The sequence below is a fragment of the Leptidea sinapis genome, chromosome 43 (genome assembly GCF_905404315.1).
Source record: "Leptidea sinapis chromosome 43, ilLepSina1.1, whole genome shotgun sequence".
NCBI classification, from domain to species: domain Eukaryota; kingdom Metazoa; phylum Arthropoda; class Insecta; order Lepidoptera; family Pieridae; genus Leptidea; species Leptidea sinapis.
Window position 1 is genome coordinate 1,401,080 of NC_066307.1, and position 26,326 is coordinate 1,427,405.

The 26,326-nt window shown below is 35.7% G+C and overlaps 1 protein-coding gene across 5 annotated transcripts in view; it reads right to left on the reverse strand.

The window, feature by feature from the left end:
• Positions 1 to 26,326, reverse strand: part of LOC126977046 (protocadherin-like wing polarity protein stan) — a 196,629-nt gene that overhangs the window by 23,338 nt on the left and 146,965 nt on the right. For 4 of the 5 annotated variants that reach the window (XR_007732138.1, XM_050825705.1, XM_050825702.1 and 1 more), the window contains 27 exons: positions 26,072 to 26,243; positions 22,939 to 23,234; positions 22,354 to 22,486; positions 21,903 to 22,102; positions 19,514 to 19,681; positions 18,116 to 18,290; positions 17,514 to 17,639; positions 16,479 to 16,595; positions 15,755 to 15,878; positions 14,978 to 15,179; positions 13,946 to 14,088; positions 13,428 to 13,574; positions 12,677 to 12,831; positions 12,221 to 12,387; positions 11,561 to 11,833; positions 11,131 to 11,244; positions 10,600 to 10,774; positions 9,316 to 9,458; positions 7,302 to 7,485; positions 6,892 to 6,984; positions 6,027 to 6,136; positions 5,071 to 5,280; positions 4,063 to 4,249; positions 1,991 to 2,290; positions 1,435 to 1,665; positions 635 to 1,034; positions 143 to 284 (listed from right to left, as the gene is read on the reverse strand). Coding sequence is in view for 4 of the 5 variants with exons in the window: in XM_050825705.1 (XP_050681662.1) it covers positions 143 to 284; positions 635 to 1,034; positions 1,435 to 1,665; positions 1,991 to 2,290; positions 4,063 to 4,249; positions 5,071 to 5,280; positions 6,027 to 6,136; positions 6,892 to 6,984; positions 7,302 to 7,485; positions 9,316 to 9,458; positions 10,600 to 10,774; positions 11,131 to 11,244; positions 11,561 to 11,833; positions 12,221 to 12,387; positions 12,677 to 12,831; positions 13,428 to 13,574; positions 13,946 to 14,088; positions 14,978 to 15,179; positions 15,755 to 15,878; positions 16,479 to 16,595; positions 17,514 to 17,639; positions 18,116 to 18,290; positions 19,514 to 19,681; positions 21,903 to 22,102; positions 22,354 to 22,486; positions 22,939 to 23,234; positions 26,072 to 26,243 (4,887 nt within the window). In the remaining variant the exon portion in view is untranslated. The remainder of the gene's footprint in view (positions 1 to 142; positions 285 to 634; positions 1,035 to 1,434; positions 1,666 to 1,990; positions 2,291 to 4,062; positions 4,250 to 5,070; positions 5,281 to 6,026; positions 6,137 to 6,891; positions 6,985 to 7,301; positions 7,486 to 9,315; positions 9,459 to 10,599; positions 10,775 to 11,130; positions 11,245 to 11,560; positions 11,834 to 12,220; positions 12,388 to 12,676; positions 12,832 to 13,427; positions 13,575 to 13,945; positions 14,089 to 14,977; positions 15,180 to 15,754; positions 15,879 to 16,478; positions 16,596 to 17,513; positions 17,640 to 18,115; positions 18,291 to 19,513; positions 19,682 to 21,902; positions 22,103 to 22,353; positions 22,487 to 22,938; positions 23,235 to 26,071; positions 26,244 to 26,326) is intronic. The other variant, XM_050825704.1, reaches the window with a different exon arrangement.

Consider the following 26,326-nt stretch of genomic DNA (forward strand, 5'->3'; position numbering starts at 1 on the left):
CGGGCTTCTTGTTCAAAGGAGCCTCCCACTGGTAGCTCCACTCGGTAGAGATGGATAGAATAGCTAGACAGATTAATAATCAAATAAGAAAGCAAAGGGTAATAATTCTAGTTTAAGTTTGTTTGTATATCAAATCACCAACCTCGATATCAACTTCGTCAACTAAAACGGCGAAGGTGGAGAGATGATTGCATGTACAGTTGATGAGGAGCGGTTCATTGGAGTAAGGTGACCAGTCGTAGTCGATCTCCGTATGGCAGCCCACTCGGGACCACTCTCCCACTCTGAATTAAAAAAAAATAGAATAAGAGCGAAAAGGTAATAAAGACTGTTCATTAAATTAAAATTAATCAAGCAGTAATACGATAAAAATTCAGTTAAAGAGTAAAGAATTAATATCAACAATTTATGATGCTAGTAACAAGATAAAGGTACGATAATTCTACGGCGTCCGGTTTTGGTTACGCTGTCTTACAAAACAAAATGTTGTTACTGAATGCTATATGCAAACCCCTTTTTGAAGTATTTTTCCTTAATGTAATATGGAACTACAAATTGCACTGAAGTCTAAGTAATTTGAAACATATAATCTGCATAAAATTATATATATGCCAAGTATATAAATAAAACTAACCCTCGTAAAGTAGACCAATGAACACATTGCGGATTAGTTCTGGATCCAAACGTCTCTCTGTTTATATCCAACCACATCTGCAACCTGATCGCTCGTTTCAACCGAATCCCGTTAAGGCTCTTGTACACTAACTTCTTCTCTATGGTTGAACTATTTCTATTTTTATCTGTGGCATCCAGTTTTAAAGACAAAGACTGTAGACTTTCAAGTTTTTCAGCGACATAAGATTCGTTTTCCAGAGTTTCGCCAGGGTAAGCTGATTTGTCCTGCTTTTTGAAAGTAGGCTGTATTACAACTGGACCATGGTTATCATTGGTATCGGCGTTCCAACTATTCCTGGTTGCTTGAGAACTAATTTGGTTATTTGCGTGCGGATTTCCTTTGTTAATGTATGTTATACCTGAAAATAATACAACAGATTATTAACAACGTATTTATTACGTAATGAAAGAAAAAAAAATGAATGTTAATTTAATTTTTTTATATTCTGCCGATACGGACTAGATTACCGTAGGCGAAATTCAAATGACCATGAAAGTTCTATAAAGTACCTTTATTTATAAATTAGCAAAACGTCTTTAGGACTGAATTGGTGCCAATTTTTTAATATTTTAAACAATGGTAGGTACATGGGCAGTGTTTAAACTTTTACATTCAAAAGTTACTTTATTTTGGTATACAGAACAGTATTCCAACAAATAAATGATGAACAAGAAAATTAACAGCTAAACACATAATATTCTGCAAATCCTCGAGGATGTGTTCACACATGATATGAACAAATCTAAATCAAAATTTACCCTCAATATCATTTATGTCAACAATATCTTCGCCTTCCTTTGCCTCCTTGACCCACACATACTCCGGCACATAGAGAGAGACTTGCAGGATTGGAGATCCAAGAGTAATATTAACCCCCCATCGCCTGGTAACAGTTTCGTCCAGTCTCAGCGGCATCAACTCCGACGTGTTCCTCGAGTACTGGAGGTAGGAGAAAACAGCACGAGATTCGTATATCGAATCTAGATTATCTGTGGAAAATATTTTTACACAATGGTTAAAGTTTGCAATTGCATAGATCGCATATTCACACTATGTTGAGTTTTAAAAGATTGTTCATGCAGATTTTGTAAATATGAAGATATCCACAGACCATAAACATTTTATTCACCTCGCCAAACTTCTAGTTCACTTCGCCGTTGCTCCGAATACTTGCGCGGTAACAAAAAATATATTCACGAAAGTGACTGCAGAATGTATCTGCGCAAACTTCAAGGCAAAATAGAAGTTTAGCGAGGGGGGATACCATTTTATTTGTTACGATTCTATAAGTTTTAAATATAAAATATTACTCACCTTGAACATTATTAATTCCTAACAAATCGAGCGGCAGAAGAATTCTCGAATATTGATCGAATTTATTCTTGCTTCGTACATAATTATTATACTTTGGGAACGATACGGTAGGGCTAGTTGGTTTCTTGCTCTTCGCTTTCACTCCATAGTAAGCTGTGGTTTGTATGGGGGAGTGAATGAACGATGATGTGTCTGGCAGCACTACTCGCTCAGTCGTGACCGAATCGAGATTGAATCGACTCAGCTGCGTTGGCTCGAAGCCATATATCGATTCAGCGGTAACGATGTCAACTCCAATTACTGAAAGAGTTTAATATTAAATTATTATAGGGCAGATCATGTAGAGAATGTCACATAAATACCTATACGGTTTTGTAATATTATATTCTATTGAAATACCATCCCTATTTTCATATTATGCATTTCGATTTACAAGATAATCAATCCAAGTTCTATGAAATTATAATGTTTTTAATAAAATAAAGCAACGAAACGATGCTAAAGAGATAAGCGGATGGTTGACTAACTAGTTGTTGTCGGCGATGATAATATTATGATCTGAGTTGTAATGCATGACATTATGACATAACTAAACTCACGTTTCTATGATGAGTCACGGAGACACCATGCATCTTACTCGCATGAGTGCATCGTTACTTTTCAGTAGAATTAGGCGTTAGGCCTTAGACGTAGTTAGGAAGGTGGAAAATGCCAATTCTAGAAACTTCTTTTCCAACCCAAGAAAATTTAATAGCATTTATGAATTTTTTACTGTTTTACTTGTAACTAAGATCATCAATTGGATAATATATACCTACTATTTCTTACATGATATCTTATATTATATTCTGGGACACTTTCCAGGATACTATTATATTATAGTCGAAATCGGTAGAATTGAGCGTGAAATGATTCATTCATTTTACATAGACATACCGATTAGAAAGTCTTAATTATTTATAAAAATGAATATAGGTATAGCGTATGTGTAGCTACACTTTACACGTTCTTATTTACTGATGAGTAAATAAAGATGCTATATGGTAAAAAGCAGATTCAATGACATGACAGACAAGCACGTCAACTAAATGATACGACCACGTGAACAACGATTCCTAAAAAAAACTGAGTGGCACTGCGAATGCAATAGCCACATAAAGACCTAAATTATTAAATCTCATAGCCCAGTTGTTTCACAGGCAAACGCAAAAACGTCGGGTTTTAATGTATTGGTTGTAGCCAGCACTACCACTACACTACTTGACGACATAAAAGGTGCCGCTGACACAATACATGTAATAGAACAGTAGAGTTACTTAGCGGTCTTCTTGAAATTTATACCTACGTCTGGATGGAAGGTTGGTCCTTGGTACATACAAAAAGATTGACGACGCGGTCGGCGCGGCGCAGCAATTTAACTCGGACAGCGACCAGTCTTGGTAACATACGGCGTGGCACTCAAATTTCATTGTTCGCGAAAGATTACCTAGTGACCATGTAATGTAAATCGTGTGTCGATTCGGGCGCTCTTTTTTTTTTTTTGTTTTTTTTTATGGAATAGGAGGACGAGCGTATGGGTCACCTGGTGTTAAGTGATCACCGCCGCCCACATTCTCTTGCAACACCAGAGGAATCACAAGAGCGTTGCCGGCCTTTAAGGAAGGTGTACGCGCTTTTTTTGAAGGTACCCATATCGTCCCGTAACACCGCACAAGGAAGCTCATTCCACAGCTTAGTAGTACGAGGAAGAAAGCTCCTTGAAAACCGCACTGTGGAGGACCGCCACATATCCAGATGGTGGGGATGATATCCTAATTTGTGGTGTGTCGTGCGAAGGTGGAATTAAAGTAAAGTTAAAGTTGGCTCTTGTATGAATTTAAAGTACTGTTCTATTAATGTATTGTGCCGCTGTGGTTCCTATCTGGACGGCATCTTGCTAAAAATAATTAGACTGCCATTAGTTCAGCTGGAATAATCGCACACCGTGGACAGTACGTATATATACGTACGTAATATAGTATAAACACTGCACATTCAGGTAGTTATATACAGGTAATAAATAGCATCCATACCCAAATCACTGGTGACAATCTCAAATGGACTCGTGTATGTGTCGTGTTGACTCTCAGCAAGCACTGATATATATTTATCGAACTGTTGTATCAAATGTTCGACACCGCGTCCTGTCAGCTCCCGAATCCGAGCCCATTCGCTCTTGTATTGGGCGTTCAAAATTGTATTTGAAGATTTTATTATGTTCTGAAAATAATTACCTCAAGTTAATTATTGGTCAATATCATCAATTAATATAATATATTATTAAAAGAAAAAGCGCAATTTACCATAGTGAGAGGAATATTGGAGTCATTAATGAGTCTATAATTTAAGTACATTTAAACTATTTTATTATATTTATTATTATATTAGTGCATAAGTTAATAAATTGTATTTAGTTGGTAAGCCTTTATGAATAAATAAATAAATAAATTTCTACTTTTAAAGCACCATTTTGGCTTAGATTCAGAACTAGAGTCAATAAGTGCTCAGTTAAACAAATTTTGAAAAATGAAATATGTTTTAAATAACTTCAGGAAGAACACAAGCAAATATTTCAACACTGACAAAACTATAGTAAGGTTTTGGATCTTACGATGTCAAGTACCTACTTAGTTACTTTACAGATAGATTATAAGTTTTGTGTATATTTTACTTTTTATCTTTATATAATGTACTAGAATATTTTTACTTTTATATAATGTATTGGAATATTAGTACTTAATTGTTTACTGGGTAATTTTGCCTTTAATAAAAACTTATTATTAGTAGTATGAGGAGGTATAGGTACCTATACAATATCAAACATTGCTAAGCTGCGTTAACTTCTTACTTAAAATAAAAATTATAAGTCACATGATTATGTAGTTATTTAGAGGACAATAATTAATACAGTCAACAAAATATAATAACAGCTAAAACTCAAGCGAGACAAAAACAGTCTACAATATATTAGTATTTATCTTGGGAATAGACAATAGCTCTATTCCCATTATATATATGTATAAAAAGACAAAAATGCTCACCCGAACATAGTCTCTATCCTGACTATGCGTAAGGTTCAATCCGGCTTGTCTGAGCTCGTACTGCACAAGTTCCAGTAATATGCCCTCGGCTACGAGTACGTCAGCTCCGTACAGTCGCTCCGTGTTCGCGCACGCGAGCGACAGTTCCTCCGCCAGTCGCACACCGACAAACGTGTTCATCGTTAGTTCGCCTGTTTCTATTTTGTGAAGCTAGAAGTAGAATATAGTAAATTAAAATTAAAGAACCTGGTCTTCGTAATTATTATTTGCTCGAAAGCGCACGATGTACGATGTTTGGTTGTCTTATTGGTTTATTGAACTAAGTCTAAAATGGTAAATGGTTATGAGCACTCGCGAACCGATTGATGCCCGAATGTGAACTGGAGGAAAATGTGGAAATAAACACGCGCCGGCACAACCGCTGATAGGGCACAACGTGATGTGCGATGTTAGACGCGTTCACAATCCATATGTAACCTGTATAGCCGAGTGGTTAGCGATCCTACCTACTAAGCTAGAGGTCCCGGGTTCGAATCCCGGTATGTGCAAGCATTTATATGATGAATATGGATGTTTGTTTCCGAGTCATGGATGTTTAAATGTATTTATGTATGTTTATATGAATTTATGTATGTTTAAGTAAGTATATTGTATTAAATATATCATTATCTTGTAACCCATAACACAGGCTATATATGCTTAACTTGGGGCAAGATAATTTGTGTGAAAAGTGTGTCAATATTATAATTATTGTGTCAATATTATGTGTATTAAACTTAGAACGATCCCCATCACATCTACATTTAAACAATAAACCTCATTAAAATGGGTCCATTCGTTTGGCAGCTACGATACTATAAAGAGACGCACATCGCAAGACTTGAATACAAAATACTAAGCGTTGTTTTGGTGTGATTTTTGTGAAAACTCATTCAGTAAACTAAGTAGTGTATTACCTGATTCCTTAACTGATAGAAGGTGGACGTCGTGCAGTTGAACATATTCGGTTCCTGCCAGGGCACCAGCTGACTCTCGTCACACATGCGCGTGGCTCTACCACTGGACCCTACGAAATAACATATACAAATAACATATCGTTACTATCAATGTGAAAGTGTTATGATTTTGGTAATATAGTAGAAAACTTGTACCATAAATACTTTGAAGTTAATGCCTACTCCATTTTATTACTTCACTATCAAGACACGTATGCGTGTTTGTTTTGACAATAATACAAGGACACAAGTGCTAGTACAACTCGCTCCCCAAGGGTTCTGCACGGTTTTTCGTAGATACAACACAACAATAACAAAAATAAGAGACTTCAAACTAATGTGGAAAATGTTATTATATATTTTATCAACAATAAACGCTTCTTCAATGGAATTATTGGATGGTTTTTTTTTCTCCAAAATGATAAAGCAAGTATTTAATGTTAGTTCCAATAGACCAGATACATAAGTATTTGATATTTCATCGCGTTCTTGAGAAATGTGTCTTGATAGACCGGCAGAGAGCCAGATGGTGACAACCAAATGATCCTATAACCTTCCCTTAAAAATAAGCCTTACAATAATGAAGTAGGTACTAAAAATTACATAATACAACGAAGAGCTACACAGTACTTTTAAATTAAGATAATCACTATAATATTATGCATACATTTGTTTCTTTTTTTTATCATTTGTATATTTTTATGCTATAAGTTTTTAATTATTATTTTTTACATCTAAGTCTTTTTTAGTTGCATTATTCTGTGTGATTTGTTATTAAAGTTTTCATTCATTCATTCATTCATTCAAGAGAAGGCGAGATAGTTACCAGTAGGGCAGTCAGTGACTGCTTCGACCCCAAACTTTGTCCGAGGCCACCACACCTTAGCCGCGAATGACCGCGGACAGCCGTCGTACACCACTAATAACACAATAAAACTTGTTATGAACAGCGGTTGAGGGATTCCATAACGAAGGCAAATAATATATTATATAGTATTAAGTTCTAAAAATCACAGCTTTCATCATAATCGTAGTTTGTTTTAAGAGCGATGAGTTAATAGTTACACGTTTAACCATATTATAGTTCACTAATACTAAAAATGTATACGACGATGGACAGTCGCTTTTAATATGCAATCTTTAATCTAAGATTATTTATAATATATACTGAAAAAATATTTGAACATGTACTGAAATAGTTTTATTTTATTATTACTAAGATACCAGTATGCGTACCTTTGCACGCACTAGGCGTAACCTCAGCGTACAGATTAGCGCAAGAGTCGCAGGCCCGGCCTATAACTCCGCTTCTGCAATAGCACTGGCCCGTTGTTATGTCACAGGAGCTGTTAACTGACCCCGCAGCGTAGCACTGGCAGGGGATGCAATCCGACGAGCCTTCGGGCTTGTAGTGGTTTTCCTGCGACAAATATTCAATTATTGAGTTCTATGAATGTAGGAATGTTTCTGGTGGTTTTGTCCGAATATCGATGAAGGTAGATTTCGAAGAGAATACTTTTGAAGCAAAATGGTTGGGAAGTATTGGGGAAAGTCGATCTAGATGTAGATTGATGATCAGATTTTTTTTTACTGGGATATATTATCTCAGAGAAAGAAGAATTATTTTTAAATTTCGTATAAAACATAATATATTAGGTATGTACGTATATGAGTGTAAAAATATTATAAATTACCACTGCATGAAATAAGTTTAACAATTTCCGTTGTCCCTATTTTTGGCCCTTTTTGTCTCTTATTATACACAGTTGAATGAACCTCACATGAAACTAAGTCGATTGGCATTATAAAAGATATTGCCAACTTTATTCATTTTTTGTGACAATTCATGCGGTGCTAAAGAATTGTATAAAACTTGTCTCTTATATCGTATAATTTCAGATTTCCCCATTAAAATTACCCCGTTAAAATTATAAAAACCTGTACATTAAAAGAGAAAAAATACATATCATCCTGTATACCAAAAAGAGAAAGACTATGTCCACGATCGGATTGATTTAAATATGGTTCTAAAATATTACAATTTGGATTAAAGCATGGAAATAAAAACAATACTAAACATTAAAATATGTGATCCTTGGACTAAACCTAGATCTATCTTTTAGCTACAAAATGGTATTCTATAATATGGATAATATTGTTTTTAATACTTAATTCATTACTAGTATAGTCAAACTAACTTTCGAACAGCCTAAATGTTATTTTTAGTTAACAAGTACACTGGCTTATCACAATACTAGCTGACCCGGCAAAGGTTGTTTTGCAATATAAATTAAGTACCTACCCGCGCCCGCTCAATGTATGAATGTCATATGTAAATGAAATGTCATTAAGTGAATTATTTGTATAGCGAATATATACGTATTTCTAAGTCAAAAAAATATAGGTTCCGGGTATGTAATCACCAACATATTTTAAACTAAAACCTTCTCGGAAACACGCTGCATCTTATGGTATAAGTATTAATCCGATCGGTTCAGTATTTTACGCAATAGGTATAAACGAAGGAAAAATCCGGCTCTTCATTTATTAATATAGATTGATCTACACCCATGCTTTAAATCCTCTATTAAAGATTCTGAAACAGTTAGCTTATTGCCAACATTAAAACACGCAATGTTCTAGTAACCATTACATCATCCAAACGAGTGTTGTAATGTTGTACTGAATTTCATAACAACACTCCTTGGTTTTTTTTTCGATCCCTTCATGCGCACAGAGTTTCAACAAACAGCCACATTCTTATTGCTCGATGCGTGAATGCGTGAATGCTATGAATTTCAAAAAAAGAACATTTACGTTTAGGCGCGTTCCACACTACCAGAACGTGGCGCGCCGTAAAAAAAAAGTAGATTATTCGAAACCCCGCCATTTTTCTTGAAAAAATGAGCGATTCAAGTTTTGACAGCACACCGCCGGATATTTTAAACGTTGCAAAAGAACATAATATTCAAGTGAATTTTAACTATACAAAATGTAAATTACTACTAAAATAAATAATTTAACTAATACTTAGTTTATTTGTATATAATCAATGATGGATGATATTAGTTTACGAGTACTACTAGGACTGGCTGTTTTAATGTTAGCAGTAAGCTGTTTCAGAATCTTTTATAGGATTCATATTCTGGGTATAGATAAATCGTGTGATAAACTCACATTCGTGTTTTAATACCCCTTATTACACAACAGTTGCATAAATAACTATTACGATATTTTCCAAGCGACTTACTTTACAATGGCACTCTCCAGTTTTGGTCGCACAGTGAGGATGCAAGCCTCTCGTGACGTCACAGTCGCAGGGACCGCAAGCCTTCACCCCCCACCAACCTCCGGGACAGTGCTCCTCCGAGAGGGTCTCCGTGCAAACACCCTCTGAAAAAATATACTTTTTTTTAATAAATGTGAATACATACATCAATTTCAAATAAGCGAAGATGAGTTTCAAATTTAGAATCCACCAGACAGACAAGGTAGAATATCTAAGGCTGTGTCCATATACAATAAACGACGGAGAAAGAAAAATATGTACAACGAGATGTATTGAAGAGTCACATGTACAGAAGAGAACCCATAGCCATCGTTCTTTATACGTAGCCTAATGTGCTGGTAACTACACCAGCACTCGCACCTTTAAGACAGGAATACAATAGCTGAAGTACTGCACTAGCATTCCACTTGATAGTTACTACTTACTTACTAAACATATTTACAGAAAAAATATTTATTTGAAAATCTTTTCAAAAACCGTACGGAGGAAACTTCTATGATTGTATACAGAAAAAGAAAGAATTAACTAGACTAGACATGAGTAAAGGAATCCTTCCACCAGTCGTAGTAAAATCTGATAAATGAAATTAGCGTGTTATATGGTAATGAATACTTTTTTAAGTAATGATAGTAACAATATGTTATGTTTTTAAAGTGATAACCCTCACTTCTAGGATTAATACACAAATAAAATTTTAATTAATAATACACAAATAAAGTTTTTTTTGTGTAATGATAGTATATATGATAGTTGATATACAGAAAAGGAACAACTACCAATAGGGCTTTTTGTTATGGAAAAATTTAAGCTTTTTTTAATTTTTGTTTAGTTATAAAAAACGCTAAGACGGATAAGTAACGTTGTCAGCGATTGGCAAAGATGGCGATGGCCAAAAAATATTTGACGATTTTTCATTCGACGAAAATTGCGATCACCATCACCCACATTCTGCGGCAACACCAGACTAATCACAGGAGCGTTGCTGTTCTTTAAAAAAAGTATACACACCTTTTTTTAAGGTACCCAGGCCGTATCTTCCTGGAAACACCGCGCAACGAAGCTCATGACATAGTTTGGTTGTACGCGGAAGAAACTTCGTTGAAAACGCACTGTAGACTTTCCTAAGCTTTCCCTCGGCCAGAAGATGGGTACGCCCATGGTCAAACTCAATGTTTAAAAGTTGGAACTGGGAGTGGCTTTAGGTTCGGCTTGTGGGATTTGACCTAACCAAACATACGCACTTACCATTCATAGTGTAGCCCACATGGCAGGTACAAAGATATCCGCGACGCGTGTCGTCCGGAACACAAGTGGCGTGCAGTCCGCACGGCTGCAGATCACAAGCAGCAACGCACTGCGGTCCGATGCGGCCTTGATCGCAGTCGCACTGCGTTGTATCCCACGATGATGAGCATTTACTCTGTTAAGAAAAAAAAATTAACGTAATTAGGTCAATTTACAGATGTTACAATAAGTTAACAACAATCATAAAAAAGTTTTAAAGATAATAATTATTACGCACTAAAACATAAACAAGGTCTAGCTTATGTAGATAAATTAATACTGTGGAAAGTTGTCATTAGAGATGTTTGGTTCAAATAAATATTTAATATAGAATTTGACAATTTTAATGTTGTTTCCTAGAAAAATTTTTTTCACGATACAAATTAAAATGATTTGAAGGAAAGCACAAACATTGTATGAAATATAAGATGGAACGCTTTATTTTGTTGTTCTGTGAGTATCTGACATCTTATTGGTTAAAGCGTTACTTACATAAGGCGGACACACCGACAGCATACAATCAGCCCGCGACGCACATCCGTCTCGAACGTTCTCTCGAACAGTCGGCCTGTTCAACAACGACTGTGCCGTACCAACTCGGACATCCTGTAGATATAGAAAGTTAACATTAACCTAGACCATTATACGTATGGATAGAGATAATGTTGATTTAAAAATTTTGTAGAGTATTTTATTATCCAAACACTATGACATACATAGATAAAATTTTGTATAGATTTAGGCAATAGTTAATTATAAAATAAAATAAAAAATAAGAGTATATTGGTTTGCCATATATTTTGCTCTGTTTCTTGAGATATTCCGTGCATTTTACGCACTCGAATCTATTGGCAAAATTATGCAGACGTATATAATAAATAGTATCAGCATGCAACAAGAAAAGAAATAGGTAAAGCCGTACCTGAATACATCCTTCAAAATATCCAACATCCGATGACAAAATCCCAGCCGTAGTATCCAATCCGCCAATCAGAATCTTGCCTATGTACTGTCCTTGAATCTTATTCGCTAGCATTGGCAACAACGCGGTCCTGAGTCCATAATCTATGGCCACAGATATGTCAGTTCCTAACCATTTGATCTCGATTCTGTGCCAGTTGCCGTCGGCTATTGTTGGGGATGGAAGGAACATTGTTTCGCCGTTGTATGCATAGTGAAGGAGTCCGTTCTTCAGCTAAAACAGCCATAATTTTTATTCAAAGAAGAAAATAAAATTGAGAACGTATTTGTTTCTTAAGAACAATATCTGTAAACTGTTAATTTTCATCTATAAAATTGAAAAGTGTCTATCTATAGATTAATAAAATCTATTTCTAAATATTAAACCTTTTTCGGAAGAAAAGATCAAAGTCTGAAAAATATTTTTTCGTCAGACTTAATGAATTAAATGATAATTAATAAACATTAAATTTAGTGAGTTAAGTTCAATGTATTATCATGTTTAATTGCATCTGGGTTTGTTTTGACATAACCATTGATTAAATTGAAGGACACGTAGAAGCGTAAAATATCTTAAAAATATACGAATTTAACCAAAACCCCTAATTTTAAATTGACTTACAGTGATAAGTACTGTGCTGTTTTGTCCCACTTGCACAGACATGAGAAAGGCATCCTGCTGCCTCGTTCTGATTGAAAATGCATTGAGCCAGGGCAGTTGGATCGGTCGCAGCAGAGGGTTAAAGGACAACATCCCATCACCACTGAATCGCCACGGAGGTGCTGTGGCTGTTAAAACAAAAAAAAAGATCTCTCGAAAATCTCGAAAAGAAATCTCGATTCGAGTATAAAATCGATAATATAATAATAATATTAATAATTTTATCATCACGATTAGTTGAAAACTGAAAATGATGTCCTGAGACAGCTTTACAAATAAAAAAAAGAAGTACAACATGCAAGCTTATTGGAGCTTACTTCCTCCTTAATACTTAAGTGATTCCTCTGATTCCAGTTTATTTAACTTGGTTCTATACTACGATGTTCGTTCGTCATAACCAGTTGAAAAATAACGTACTCTCAGCGCAGTCCTTCCCCGTGTATCCTTCGGGACATTTGCAGAGGAACGTATCCCACAGATCCACACACTCGGCGTCGTTGTAGCAAGGTGCACTACCGCACTGGGACCGCTTTTCAGGACACCCGGCCAAAGTGCCATTGTCGGCTACGTAACTGTCAAATATAATATAGAATAAATAGCAATATCCAATAATAATCCAGACAGTATTTTTTAATAACTAGAAGGAACCTCTCGTTTTCAAAAACCTTGAAAAATTTTAATTAGTTAATACTTTGAATTGGCTTTTTTTCTGTAAAGAAAAGTAATGCAGTACTAGATAATGGAGTAGAAGTACATTATCATTTTGATTACTTTTAAATATTTTATATCAATAACTATTGCGTCTGCTGACATTTTTACTGTGTTTTTTTCACACTTAATATATGTATAATGAAGGCAAACAAACGCCAGTAAATTATTTATTAAAACAATCGATATCGATAAGATAATGGATAACCAGTATCGTATCGGAAATACATAATATTATTTATGGCTACATCCCTAGCTGTTTCGGTACTGACAAATAACAGTAGCTTGTCGTGATTTGAATTCCATCTGCGTCAAAGATACCAATTTAATCATATAAATAAATTATGTATATCTAATAGAAATCGGTGAGAAACCATTAAATATTGTTTATATTATTACCTGTCATTTCATTTTATATTGAAAATACATTATACGTGTAAAATGACGTAATATTAAATACCTGTTTAGATCGATAAATCTATGGTCAATATACAGATCCGAGATACAGCCAACGAAGTCCTTGTTCTTCACTTGAAAGCTGGAGGGAATGTTCGGTAAGCCACCAATCTGCAGCGGGCCGGTGAGGTCGAGGAATCTACGGACAAAGCTGCGTGGTTTATTATCTATATTTGTATTGAGTATCACTCCGGTATAAATTAGTATAAAATGTATTTAAAAATTTGATACACAAATACAAGTGAGAATTTTTTAAATACCAATCAGTATTTCGTCTTATATTAAGTTGATATTACATTTAATGGTACCTGATATACACTTATAAACTATACTTATAAATATTAGTTTAATAGTATAGAAAAAATATAATATGCATCGACGTGAAATAAAGTTATCTATAATTATAGATTTGTATTTATTTAATTGACTTGATTTGTAAGTTTTATTTAACAAAGAATCAATTAATTTTGAGTTCCGTAATCTTCTTATTTGTAATAAGTAAAAGAGATGTCAGAAGCTTACCTGTGACAGGTTTCAGTCGGTGAATCGCATCGAGGCGGGAGCACTTTCGTAGTGACGTTCGCGCAAGCGTACTTCACACCGAACTCCGCCGCGCCAGCTAATGCTAGCGCCTTGTCACAGTCGTCGATAATCATTGTAGCTGTCTGTGGAATTAAATTCAATCAGGAAAACAGTGAAAACATTAAGTGTAGTTCTGTTGCATCATTTATCCTATGTATTGAAGGTGGATATCAAGTTTATTTATTTAATGAGTAACTACCTACCTTCTTCTCATTTTTATGGGATTTTCTAATTAAACAAGCTAATTGGCAAACAATGTCAAACGAAAAAGGCTCAACTTAATGCGATTAGACCCTGTTTACATCTGTCTGCGTAAGTTACCATGGAATTAAAGATATAATGTCTCACGCACCTGCATATTAAATTATCAACAGCGTGGATATTATTTATTGACATACAATAAGCCACTAGGCCCACAATCACGCACAATAATTATCTGAAGTGAAATTGTGCCTACGCGTCTATTACGCAGTTTATTCGTTCAGATGTGTTTCAACCGCGCTTTGAATACAAGGCCACGGAATGACAGTGTTCAGTGAAAATCTGTGGAGATAGCAGCTTATACAAATTTAAAAAGGACGTACTGGCATATTTCAGATAAGTGCCCCTATTTTTTTTTATTAACCCCCCTTTAAATTAACAAAATTGTGAAACTAACTCATAACTCATTTTGCTAAATGATTACCTACATTTCAATTGCTGAAACAAAATGTTCTTACCTCGCGTCCGACTCGCGCGTGACGTACCTCTAATGAGCGTATACTTATAGGATTGACTTTGAACATTACGGCCACGAAATAAGGTGTTAATTTAAATTAATGTTTTGTTATAAGTTAATGTATACGTCTATACAACGCCACTCGAACATTATTTGACGACCTTTAAATAGGCGATTCGGCGTCAATGCTGGTATTGTATCAATTTTAATAATAAAGTGGTGTTTCAGTTTTATTTGAATGAATGAATACTTACTCTATTGAAATATTGAAGTTCCACGCTATGCCACATGCCATCAGCTACGTCCCCTTGCACTGTCACCTCACTCTTTGTGCCCCCTAACGCGAACGTGAACCTGACGGCGCCCGAAGTGATCACCTCCAGTGCTATGAAGTCGTGGCGCTCGTTGTAGCGACCGTTGTAGAGCAGAAGACCAGATGTAGATTGGGTTGCGAATCTAAATGAATAAATGAAGAATAACTTATAAACTAAAACATTATAAAATAAAAAAGTAATGTAAAATAAAAGAACCATCTGAGATAAGTAATAATAAAGTAGAAAATAAGGTTTATTGAAGTTATACTTTTTTTGGCGCGTTTGGGAAATATCAGAGTGAACTTTTACGATGCGCGCGCACTGTCACGCATATTCGACACCCTGACGTTAGCTGGTCAACTAGACCATTTGTATCATACTTCAGCTACCAAGCCTCTTGTTACTCATATGTCTACTGAACCACAACAATTGGATGAACATTAAATATATAAAAATGATATTTTTTCTGTAATTGTATAAAAATAATTTAATGATATTTAATGACACATTAATTAACTTATGCGGTATAATAATATTTTAATTGGTTGTATTTAATACTTTCTTTATTGCAATGTTTTTTAAATGATTTTTGTTGTATTACGCCGAGAAGAATAACTTCTTGCGTGCGTACATAAGTACACACACTTATTTTTATTTAAATTTAAATAAAAACATGTCTACGGGTGTCTCTTATTTAAATATCAAATCAAATCTTACTTGAGTTTCAAATTGAATCTGTGTCGCTTCTTGAGTCCTGGAAAGGTGAGGAAGGACGTGGCAGGAAAGCTTCTAGCCCGGAGCTCGCACATGTCCGTGGTGTACGCCGGGTCGATGGTGCAACCTTCAAGTTTGGGCATACATTCGAAATTTAAACTGCACGTGAATTACTTTACTACATTATGATCCTCTTCACTTCAATATTAGCTTAAAGACATAAGTAGTGAGTGCGTAAAAATCTTTTAAATCAATAAAGTGAACATGTCTACTTGTAAAGCTCACTTCAAGTCTACCAAATTTAACTTTATCATCAAATAAGTATTAAGTTATCTTTTATTAAAACTGTAAAATGATTATTGCTTTTATAGAGAAAATTTATTTTTATCGTGTTTCGGCGCTTGTTGTGTTCTTAATAATAAAGCCAAAAAACATTTACGTTTAATAATATAGTTGCCATCAGCAGATGATGAGAAATAAAATTTAGAACAGAATTGGTTCCACTACGTTAGAGAGTAAATAAGGCACTGAGATTTAAATATAAACTTATATTTTAAAGTGATGAGCGTAATTTAGTATGTCGAACAGAATATTTAATTATCGACAATCCTAAACGGTACTGATTTTTTTCTATGTATACACATATATGTCCGAAATTAATGATGCACTTTCGACCCAGTTGTCACACCAATACGACGGTATGTTATTGTGAAAGATATCAAGTTACCTTGACACAGTATTCCACCCTCTCTTCTCGCCACACACTGCGACCCGCTCCTACAGATAGATCCATCGCCATTGAAGTCACACGTAGCTTTTGTTAATATCGTTTCGCAATTAACACCTACGAAATAGAAAAATTAAACATTTAAATAATTACGTTTCATTTCTAGCTTTTACTAACTGGATATCTTGATTATATAGTATCATTCTATGTTTTCACGATTCATATAACCCCGAAATTAGTGCCCTTACCCACTGAGCATTTATATGTTGAAAATAATGTTTTATGTATTTTATATTTAAGGTTTATATGAAATGAAATGATTTGAAATGATTTATTTGTATGAATCGTGGTAACATAGTTGTTAACAATTAATTGGTGTACAGCACAATTCGCCAATATATCGGCACACAAATATTTGATTGTCAATATTATTGGAATATTATATTTAATTTATACTTATACATCATTAATACACATTACATAGCTTTAATTCAATGATATAATATAAAATAAACATTAGTTTGTAGGTACCTCTCAAAAATTACATTTGAATACTATTATTTTTGGCTAAAGAATTCTTTTAAACTATAAAAGCATTTATCTATTAACCATAATTTTAATTTTTTATGCATTAATGTTTTAGGCATCTCTCTAATATTCTTTGGAAGGTGGTTAAATACCCTAATACACATAACATTTGCGTTATTTTGATAAAGCGCTGTTCTACAGTATGGCATCAGAAGGCGAGTTGGATCTCTATGAACTTATGTATGTTCAACTTTCATATATATTGTATTAAATATATCGTTGTCTTACATTTGTTTGTTGCACCCATAGTAAAAGGCACTGCCTTGTTTGGGCAAGGCAATTTGTGTAAGAGTGTGTCATTAAACTAAATTAACTTTATAAAAAAAGAGCAAATTAGGAAACCATTGTTAAAAAAATCTATTTTTGTAAATCCACATATAAAAGTAGTAAATAAGTATATCTACCACGCCGTATATTCCATACAATAAGACATAAATTCCCACATACCAGTGAATCCAGGTGGACAGACGCAAGTGAAGCCGCCTTCGTTTCTGACACAGGTGCCGTTGTTGAGGCAAGGTGATGAGTAACAGAGATCCACTTCTGTGTCGCACATGTAATGCTCGACTGATCCTGAAAACCAATAAAATAAACTTGACTTGTTTCAATAACACACAATAGTTACAGCTAGTGTCATGTCCATCAAATCAAAAACCGCCGTGTCTGCCGTATCAAGCATGACCCGACGTGCGTAAACAAAAATTAATAAAATAAATAAATAAAAATTAATAATAAAATAAATCTTTTGCTGCTTGTCGAAAAAAAGGCAAGGAGGGTGTATATTTAATTTGAATTGTTTGTAAAAAAATTGTAAAAAGTGATAGATGGTTAATTATAATGAATAAATATTTCTTTTAATTTTATGCACACATTTTTTTTTGTGAGATTGATACGCCACTGCCGGTAACGCATCTCTTGATGCCTGGTGTTGCGGATGTCAATTTGGGGTTGCCTCACAATGAGTTCATGTGCGAGCTATTTAATGATAGCGCCTCGCCTCTGCATATGGGTAGTATATAAATATCAGAAAAAAGGAATATTTAGTGTACCTGTGAATCCCTTCGGGCACTGACAAGTGAACGTGGTGACAGGATATATGGGCCGGAAGAGTACAGAGTCGCTGGTGATAAAGCCCGAGGCGTTACCGAACTTCAGCACCGTGAGGCACTCCTCGAAGTTGAGGCACGGCTCGTGGACGCACACGTTATCGTCGAATGGCAGGACCTGCGATCAGAATGAAATAAAACCTTGTCAAAGTCATCAAATATAAAATATCTTGCACTAAGTACCGATAAATAATTGAGTTTTGAAAATACAAAAAAAAATAATTAGCTCTACACTGACGAAACATTTATTAATTTCACAAGCTTCAACGAGATCTTGCTTTGAGGATTCTGTCAAATCAAATCAAAATCACTTTATACTCGTAGATCAAGGAAATGACACTTATAAATGTATTTTTTTTTTCTTTTCATACATACCGCCACTTCGGAGAGTTTGAGCTTTAATAAGAAGTGGTAAGAAACTCATTGCTACTCTTTTAATTCAACATTTACAGCTTCATGTTTATACAAATCATTTCAATTACAATATATGTAAAGTGATGCAAGAAAAATACCGAAAAGTCAAATACAAGGCATAATAATATAAGGCTATTGGACTTACATGACTAAGTCAAAAATAATTAAATTAATACGTAAAAACAAGAGTTCACTGATCAATCCTCACAAACCGTAAATAAATAAAGGTATTTTGCAAGCATTTTTATTAGCGATTATAAAAAATATAATAGCTTTAATTTTAAAAACATGATACAGAGTTATGGAAACGAGATCATCCTGCCACCACAAGTAACGCCCGTACACGAGCATGAAGGAGGGGCCAGCCATAACCTCCCTCGACCATATTTTAGGGAAGGACCTGTCCCACGTCAACGCCACAAGCAGTGACACGTCGCGTATTCAATAGCTTACTCCCCAAGTCAAACATGCGTAAAGAAGTTTCACTTCAATAAGGAAAAAACCATGTAAGTCTGTTTTAGGGAGAAGTATTATAAATTTAATTTTCTTATATTTTTTATGTTGATTTCATTTCATTTCATTTATTTACTATTAATTATATGGAGAACTGAAATGAAGAAGACAACATCTTATTTTCTTATTTAATTACATACATTGTTCTTCATGGCTAATATAAATTTACAGTATCAGTCTCAAAAAAAGAAACAACGAGGCACCTTTAATGAATTAAATTCCTCTGGATAGCTCACTAGGAAACCCTGTGCAGAGACCAGTGATTACAGTCTGCTATGTAATTTTATTTAATGTTAAAAATGAATGAAATAGAACTAAAAATAACAATATTTATCTGACTTTAAAGTATGCCTATCTTATAATAAGAATCTTTATAAAAATAAGGTATGTGTCAGAAAAAATAATCTGTGTTACCTGTACGGTAGCCAGTCTCGCGAGGGTCGCTCTATGCAAGTACACCCGCTCTCTCAAGTGAGTAGGAGTGTAGTATTGTGTCGAGTCACCGCCTATTGCGAGTTCAGCCTCAGGCCTTCTTGCAGAAAATGATACGTTCAGAATGTTGCCAGTTACGTCGGTGTCATCCTGAAACAGGTAAAAGATAAACATCAGATATTTTATTACTCTATCAACTTAACAGGCGACGATACTATGCCTCGTGCATGTATACAGTATAAGGTTTGTTTATAGACGCGTATTTTGCAAAGACTTATTATGAAGGTACTTTTTTATGGAAAAGGAGGACAAACGACCGTACGGTTCTTGTAACACCAGAGGAATCACAGGAGCGTTGCTGGCCTTTAAGGAAAGTGTACGCGCTTTTTTTGAAGGTTCATTCCACAGCTTTGTAGTACGTGGAAGAAAGCTCCTTGAAAACCGCACTGTGGAGGACCGTCAACTTGTGGCTTGTCGTGCGAAGGTGGAGTTCGGCGACAGGAATTAGGTGAAATAGCTCTTCGGAATACTCCCCGTGATAAATGTGTTAGAAGACACACAATGTACTTGCAAGGTACGTGGAAGAAAGCTCCTTGAAAACCGCACTGTGGAGGACCGTCAACTTGTGGCTTGTCGTGCGAAGGTGGAGTTCGGCGACAGGAATTAGGTGAAATAGCTCTTCGGAATACTCCCCGTGATAAATGTGTTAGAAGACACACAATGTACTTGCAAGGTACTTGCGTATAGACGACCTGATAGCCCGATAATGTTTTTGTGACCAATTTTGATTTGTCAATAAGTGCGTTAGCTAGTGTAATATTAAAAAAATAAAGAGCTAATACCAAGCGTGGACTGTTTAAGACTTGTCCATCAATATAGGTCACAGTTACAATAGATTCGCTTTCCTATCCTATTGCTGTATCTCCGTTAGAGATATTCTTCTCTGCACGCATTGTTTATGTTATCATTGCAGCATTATGCGGCATAATGCTGCAATGCAACGTTGAGTGTTCCAACTACAGCAACGCTTCACACAATCGAGCACTCTCAAAAGTACTGCTTTCGCGTGATGCGTAGAATAAATACCAACTCAGTGACAGAAAATTAACGTGTGTTTCATCTATAAGTTGGCATTGATCCAAATTTTATTTACTATAGGTAGTAATTTTGTTTATTGTTGAAAAAAATATGAAAGCTTTCGTTTCGTCGTAGTTTTTTAGAAATAATAAAACTTAATTAAGACTGTATTAAAAAAAATGTAAGTATGGATAAAGGTACAAATTTACCGAAAAATGATTTAAATATTCTTCGTTTATTGTATTTTGGTTTATTCTTGTTACCAATGCTCTAAATAAATAAAACTAAAACTAATGAAGGTACAAACATTGACTATTAAATTTTATATACTTACCACATTTAAAATGTGAATACAATTTCATTTTGGAATTTTAAAGTATACACAAATTTATTGAACAGAAATATACTTTTGTCAACATTGCAATGGCTTGATCGAATCACTGAATTAAGCATTCATCATAAATGTTTTCGTGGAAATAAACATATTTATCAAAGTGAAGAAGACAACATCATATTTTCTTATTAGATTGCTAACTCTATGAATATTTTTTTTCAACACTGAACATAACACATGCACTCTGCTGGTACATTTTAAACGTAATTCAAGTTCCATTTAAGCATCAGCACAATTCGGCATTGTGCAGCACTGAGTCGCATTATGCTCTGTAATTGGAAAACCACCTAAGTCTATCTCTCCTCAAATTGCTAATACTAGTCAACTATGAAAAATAGCTTTGTTAAACCATTTTTCTTAAAGGTACAATGCTTGAGAGCTTTTTGGATATCCTTAAGCTCCTATTGCTATTTTAAAATATACTGTAGCCTGTTTGCTGGTAAGCAAACTTTTACTTGCTTTTATTCCATATAATTAATTAATCCTTGAGGTATCAAGGATTAATTAATTATATGGAATAAAAGGACAAACGATCGTTGGCGGTACGATCATTGCCTCAAAACTATGGCGATCTTAAAACAGCACTGAACGTAATTCAGTTACACGCGGTTTATGTACTTAGATACATTGAAGAAAGTTTTTTTGAGGCTTGCATTATGGAAAACGCCACAAATCCAGATGATGAGGGTTTGTGGTGGTGTATAGCAATATCTTAATATCTTTCTTGCTCTCCCGCTTTCTTTATTACTAAAGGTCGTCTAAAAGTCGTCGTCGTTAAGGCGGTTGTTGAGACCAATGATGAGGTGTATTCTCTCTTCGATATTACCCACAACGATTAGCTTTTCCCGATTACATCATATTTGCTATCAAATTTAGCTCAACACATATAACAACTGTTACCTGAACACTAAATATATATATGTTCTCTTTGGGGCAGGGTATAATGGCCGCAAGCCCATCTATAAAAAACCCCAGCAGTGGAGACAGAAAGCGTTCGGCTGTCATATCGTTAAGTCGAACCGTTATGGAACTGAACAACATGTCTTCTGTTATCAGACGCACAAGCAGCTGCATCATTGCCTTTACTTCGTTCACTCCATCTGGAATTGGAAATGTTAACTTTAGACTACAAACTGTGTAAGACATACTCTTTTTACGGTAGGTACCTTGAATTTAGATAAAGTATTTAGTCTATTTCTAAGTACATCAACAACTGGTACAATAGGATAGGATTGTTTTTAATGAAGTGTGAGCTTTATCGTAAATTTCTAACCAAACTGCTAAAATTCTTTTTTTAAAAGTTATAATTGCAACGCTTTCGTTTTAAGAGTAACATATTTGTTAATTATACCAGTAACAGATATTTCCATGGTAGCCAGTTTGGGCACATTCGTGTTCAGCTGTGGCGAGAGTGTCATTGAGCCAGTCGTTTCATTCAACAGTACCAGGTTTGCGTTGTTCCCAGATAATATGCGGTATTGTAGCTGAAATGAATGAATGTGATCCAATGAAAAAAATACAAAAATTTAAGTAATATCATAAAACTGAATAAGTTGTCAACATGTCTAACGAAAGAACTCAAATTAAAGATTGGGAGTGTAAAGGTTTCGCTGGTTTAAATATCTGATACATTTGGAGATAGGCGTAGGTATACTTGAAAAATTTAATGTGATCAAATTTTCAATATGTTTATGTACACACATATATTTTGTTTAAATTTTTTTTTGTATGTAAAACATTTGATTTGTTTATATTCAGAAATAATTATTAATTAAGTAATTATTTCTTTAGAAAGTAAATCGTTATTATCACGTAGGCACTGAAAGTCGGATTACTCGAAACAAAAAGCGTACAAAAATATTGAAATTATAATTTTATGTACACGTATTAACATGGTCAATGGTCATTAAAATTTATTGTACAAAACCATACGTACTTTATCTGTAACATCGGCATCATACGCCGGAACTCGTCCAAACGGTCCCACGGGAAAACAGTCCTTATAGTTATTGAAGATAATCTGAAAATCCTTCATCATAGGCGCATTATCATTGACATCCGTGACTAGTATCTCAACTCTGACGTCATTCCACAAAGGCGGGCTGGCTGCTCGGATTATCAGCTCGTACTTCTTACGAGGACTCTCATAGTCTAGATCTACCATTGTAACTAGCTCTGCTTTGTCAGAACCTTGTCTTGTTTCAAGAGAGAAGCTATTTGAATCATCACCACCTGTGAATTTTTCAATTTATTTACAGATACATACATGTTATGTAGTTAGATTATATCGTGCATATAAGCTTAGCGATATATAATTTTATAATCAAATACTATTATTACAATTGAAGTACGTAAATAATACAATGATTTTAGCAATAATATTATTATCAGAAATATATAATTTATCAACACGGCTAATATAAATTTGCTAGATCGCAACTAATGAACAGCTAACGTTTTTGCTAATTAATTGTTGCAATTGGTTCAAAAACTAAAGTACCTAATTTAATAAAAAATAAAGTAAAATAGAAATTTTGATAATAATTACATATTTAATATGGGTAGTAAAATAGTTACTGTGGACTACTACATCCATAATCTTAAAAAGGTTTAAAAAATATGACTCAAACATAACTTGTATGAATAATGAAAACATAACATGGGCTTATAAGATTAACTCTACAGATCGCAAAGCGAAGCTACTAATAAATCCTATTAAACCTACCCATTTCCACATGGTTGATGCCACGGGTAAAGGCTTAATTTGGAATAAAAGAAAATGAAACTATTAAAATGTGAAAACTCTGTAACAATTAAATATAAAAAAACTAAAAGTAGTACCTAAGTATGATTTAAAATATAGTGAAATAAGAAAAACCAAAGGAGATGAAAGTAGTAATGGATGAATAAACAAATAAAAATAGTTTAACAACCTACATTATAAAACTAAGTGCGCTAATAATGTTCTTATATTAGTCGTTCACGAGAACGGATCAATAACTAATACGGTGAAACGAAAGTAAAAATACACAATTCTCTGGGCGGGTGCTCCCCAGTACCAGCATCTTCCATTTGACCGCATACAACGAAAAGCGGCTCGAATCGTCGACGATCAAGTCATCTCCGACCGGCTTGATTCTCTAGCATTGCGTAGAGATGTGGGTTCTCTCTGCATCTTCTACCGCATTTACCACGGGGAGTGCTCAGAGGAGCTGTTCGGGTTGATTCCAGCGGCCGAATTCCACCACCGGACATTACGTGCAAAGTACCATCCGCATCACGTAGACGTCTGGCATTCCACAACCGCGCGTTTTGTTCAAAATTTCTTGCCTCGCACAGCCACTTTGTGGAATCAACTACCGGCAGCGGTCTTCCCGAACAGATACGACTTAGGGACCTTCAAGAAAAAAAAAATACTCCCAGCTTAAAGGCCGGCAACTCATTTCTTGACACACCTGTTGTTGCAGATGTCCATAGGCGGTTGCCTCACCTCTCCCATCCCGTGAGCCACTTGCCCGTTTGCCCAATCTCATATAAAAAAAACTGAGCTTCTGAGAGCTGGTGGTACCCCTGTACTTAAGACCCTCCAGAAACTATTCAATTCCGTCATCCTCGAGGGCAAAACGCCGCAAGCATGGCACAGAAGTATAGTGGTGCTGTTCTTCAAAAAGGGCAATAAAATGCTTTTGAAGAACTATAGGCCCATATCACTTCTGAGCCATGTATATAAGCTTTTCTCTAGGGTTATCACGAATCGTTTCGTGCGCAGGCTCGACGACCTCCAGCCTCCCGAACAAGCCGGATTCCGGAAAGGCTTTAGCACTATAGACCACATACATAGGCTGCGGCAGGTTATACAGAAGACAGAGGAGTATAACCAGCCACTGTGCTTGGCGATCGTGGACTATGAGAAAGCCTTTGATTCGATCGAGACCTGGGCGGTGCTTCAGTCTCTCCAGAGGTGCCACATTGATTACCGATATATCGAAGCGTTGAAGTGTTTGTATAGAAACGCCACCATGTCAGTCCGTCTCCAGGATCAGATCTCGAAGCCTATCCGACTGCAGCGGGGAGTCAGACAAGGCGATGTCATATCGCCCAAGCTGTTCACCGCTGCGTTGGAAGATGTCTTCAAGCTTCTGGACTGGAACGGACTGGGCATGAACATCAACGGCAAATACATCACTCAGCTTCGATTCGCAGACGATATCGTAATCATGGCAGAGACCATGGAATACTTAAGCCTATATATATGCTCGATGGCCTCAATACAGCTTCCCTCTTGGGAAGTCACTCCTTAGTAGGGCTCAAAATGAACATGGACAAGACGAAGATCATGTCAAATGTCCATGTCGCACCTACTCCCATAACAATTGGGAACTGTAATCTCGAAATTGTTGACGAGTACGTCTACCTCGGACAAACAACCCAGTTAGGCAGGTCCAATTTCGAGAAGGAGGTCACTCGTCGAATCCAACTCGGATGGGCAGCGTTCGGGAAGCTCCGTAAAATCTTTTCGTCCCAAATACTGCAGTGTCTAAAGACGAAGGTTTTCAACCAGTGTGTGTTGCCAGTGATGACTTACGGTACACAGACGTGGTCGCTATGGGCCTTATGAGAAAGCTCATGGTCGCTCAGAGGGCAATGGAGAGGGCTATGCTCGGAGTTTCCCTGCGAGATCGAATCAGAAATGAGGAGATCCGTAGGAGAACCAAAGTAACCGACATAGTCCAAACGATTGCAAAACTGAAGTGGCAGTGGGCAGGGCACATAGTTCGACGGACAGATGGCCGTTGGGGCAGTAAAGCCCTCGAATGGCGACCACGTACCGGAAGACGCAGTGTTGGCAGGCCCCCCACAAGATGGACCGACGATCTGGTCAAGATCGATACGTTGGATGAGGGCAGCGCAGGACCGATCGTCGTGGAAATTTTTGGGGGAGGCCTTTGTCCAGCAGTGGACGTTTTCTGGCTGATGATGATGATGATGATTAGTATTTTCCTGAGAAACAAATAAATGTCTATAATATGTACACTTATTAGTGGTAATATGTGCAAATTTAAACTTACCTTTTATCGAATAATGTACAACAGCATTAGGACCCTCGTCGGGATCTCTTGCGTATACTTCTCCAACAGTTGTTCCAATAGGACTGTTCTCTGATATGTAGAACGTGAGGCAATCGCTCTCAAACACTGGCGGAGAATCGTTAATGTCTTCTATCTTAATGTGCACAATTACCTGTAAAATGGGATTCAATATGTGTAGGTAAAAATTATACAGTCTCTGAGTAAAATTGTCTGGTATTCTAAACCTGTTACTAT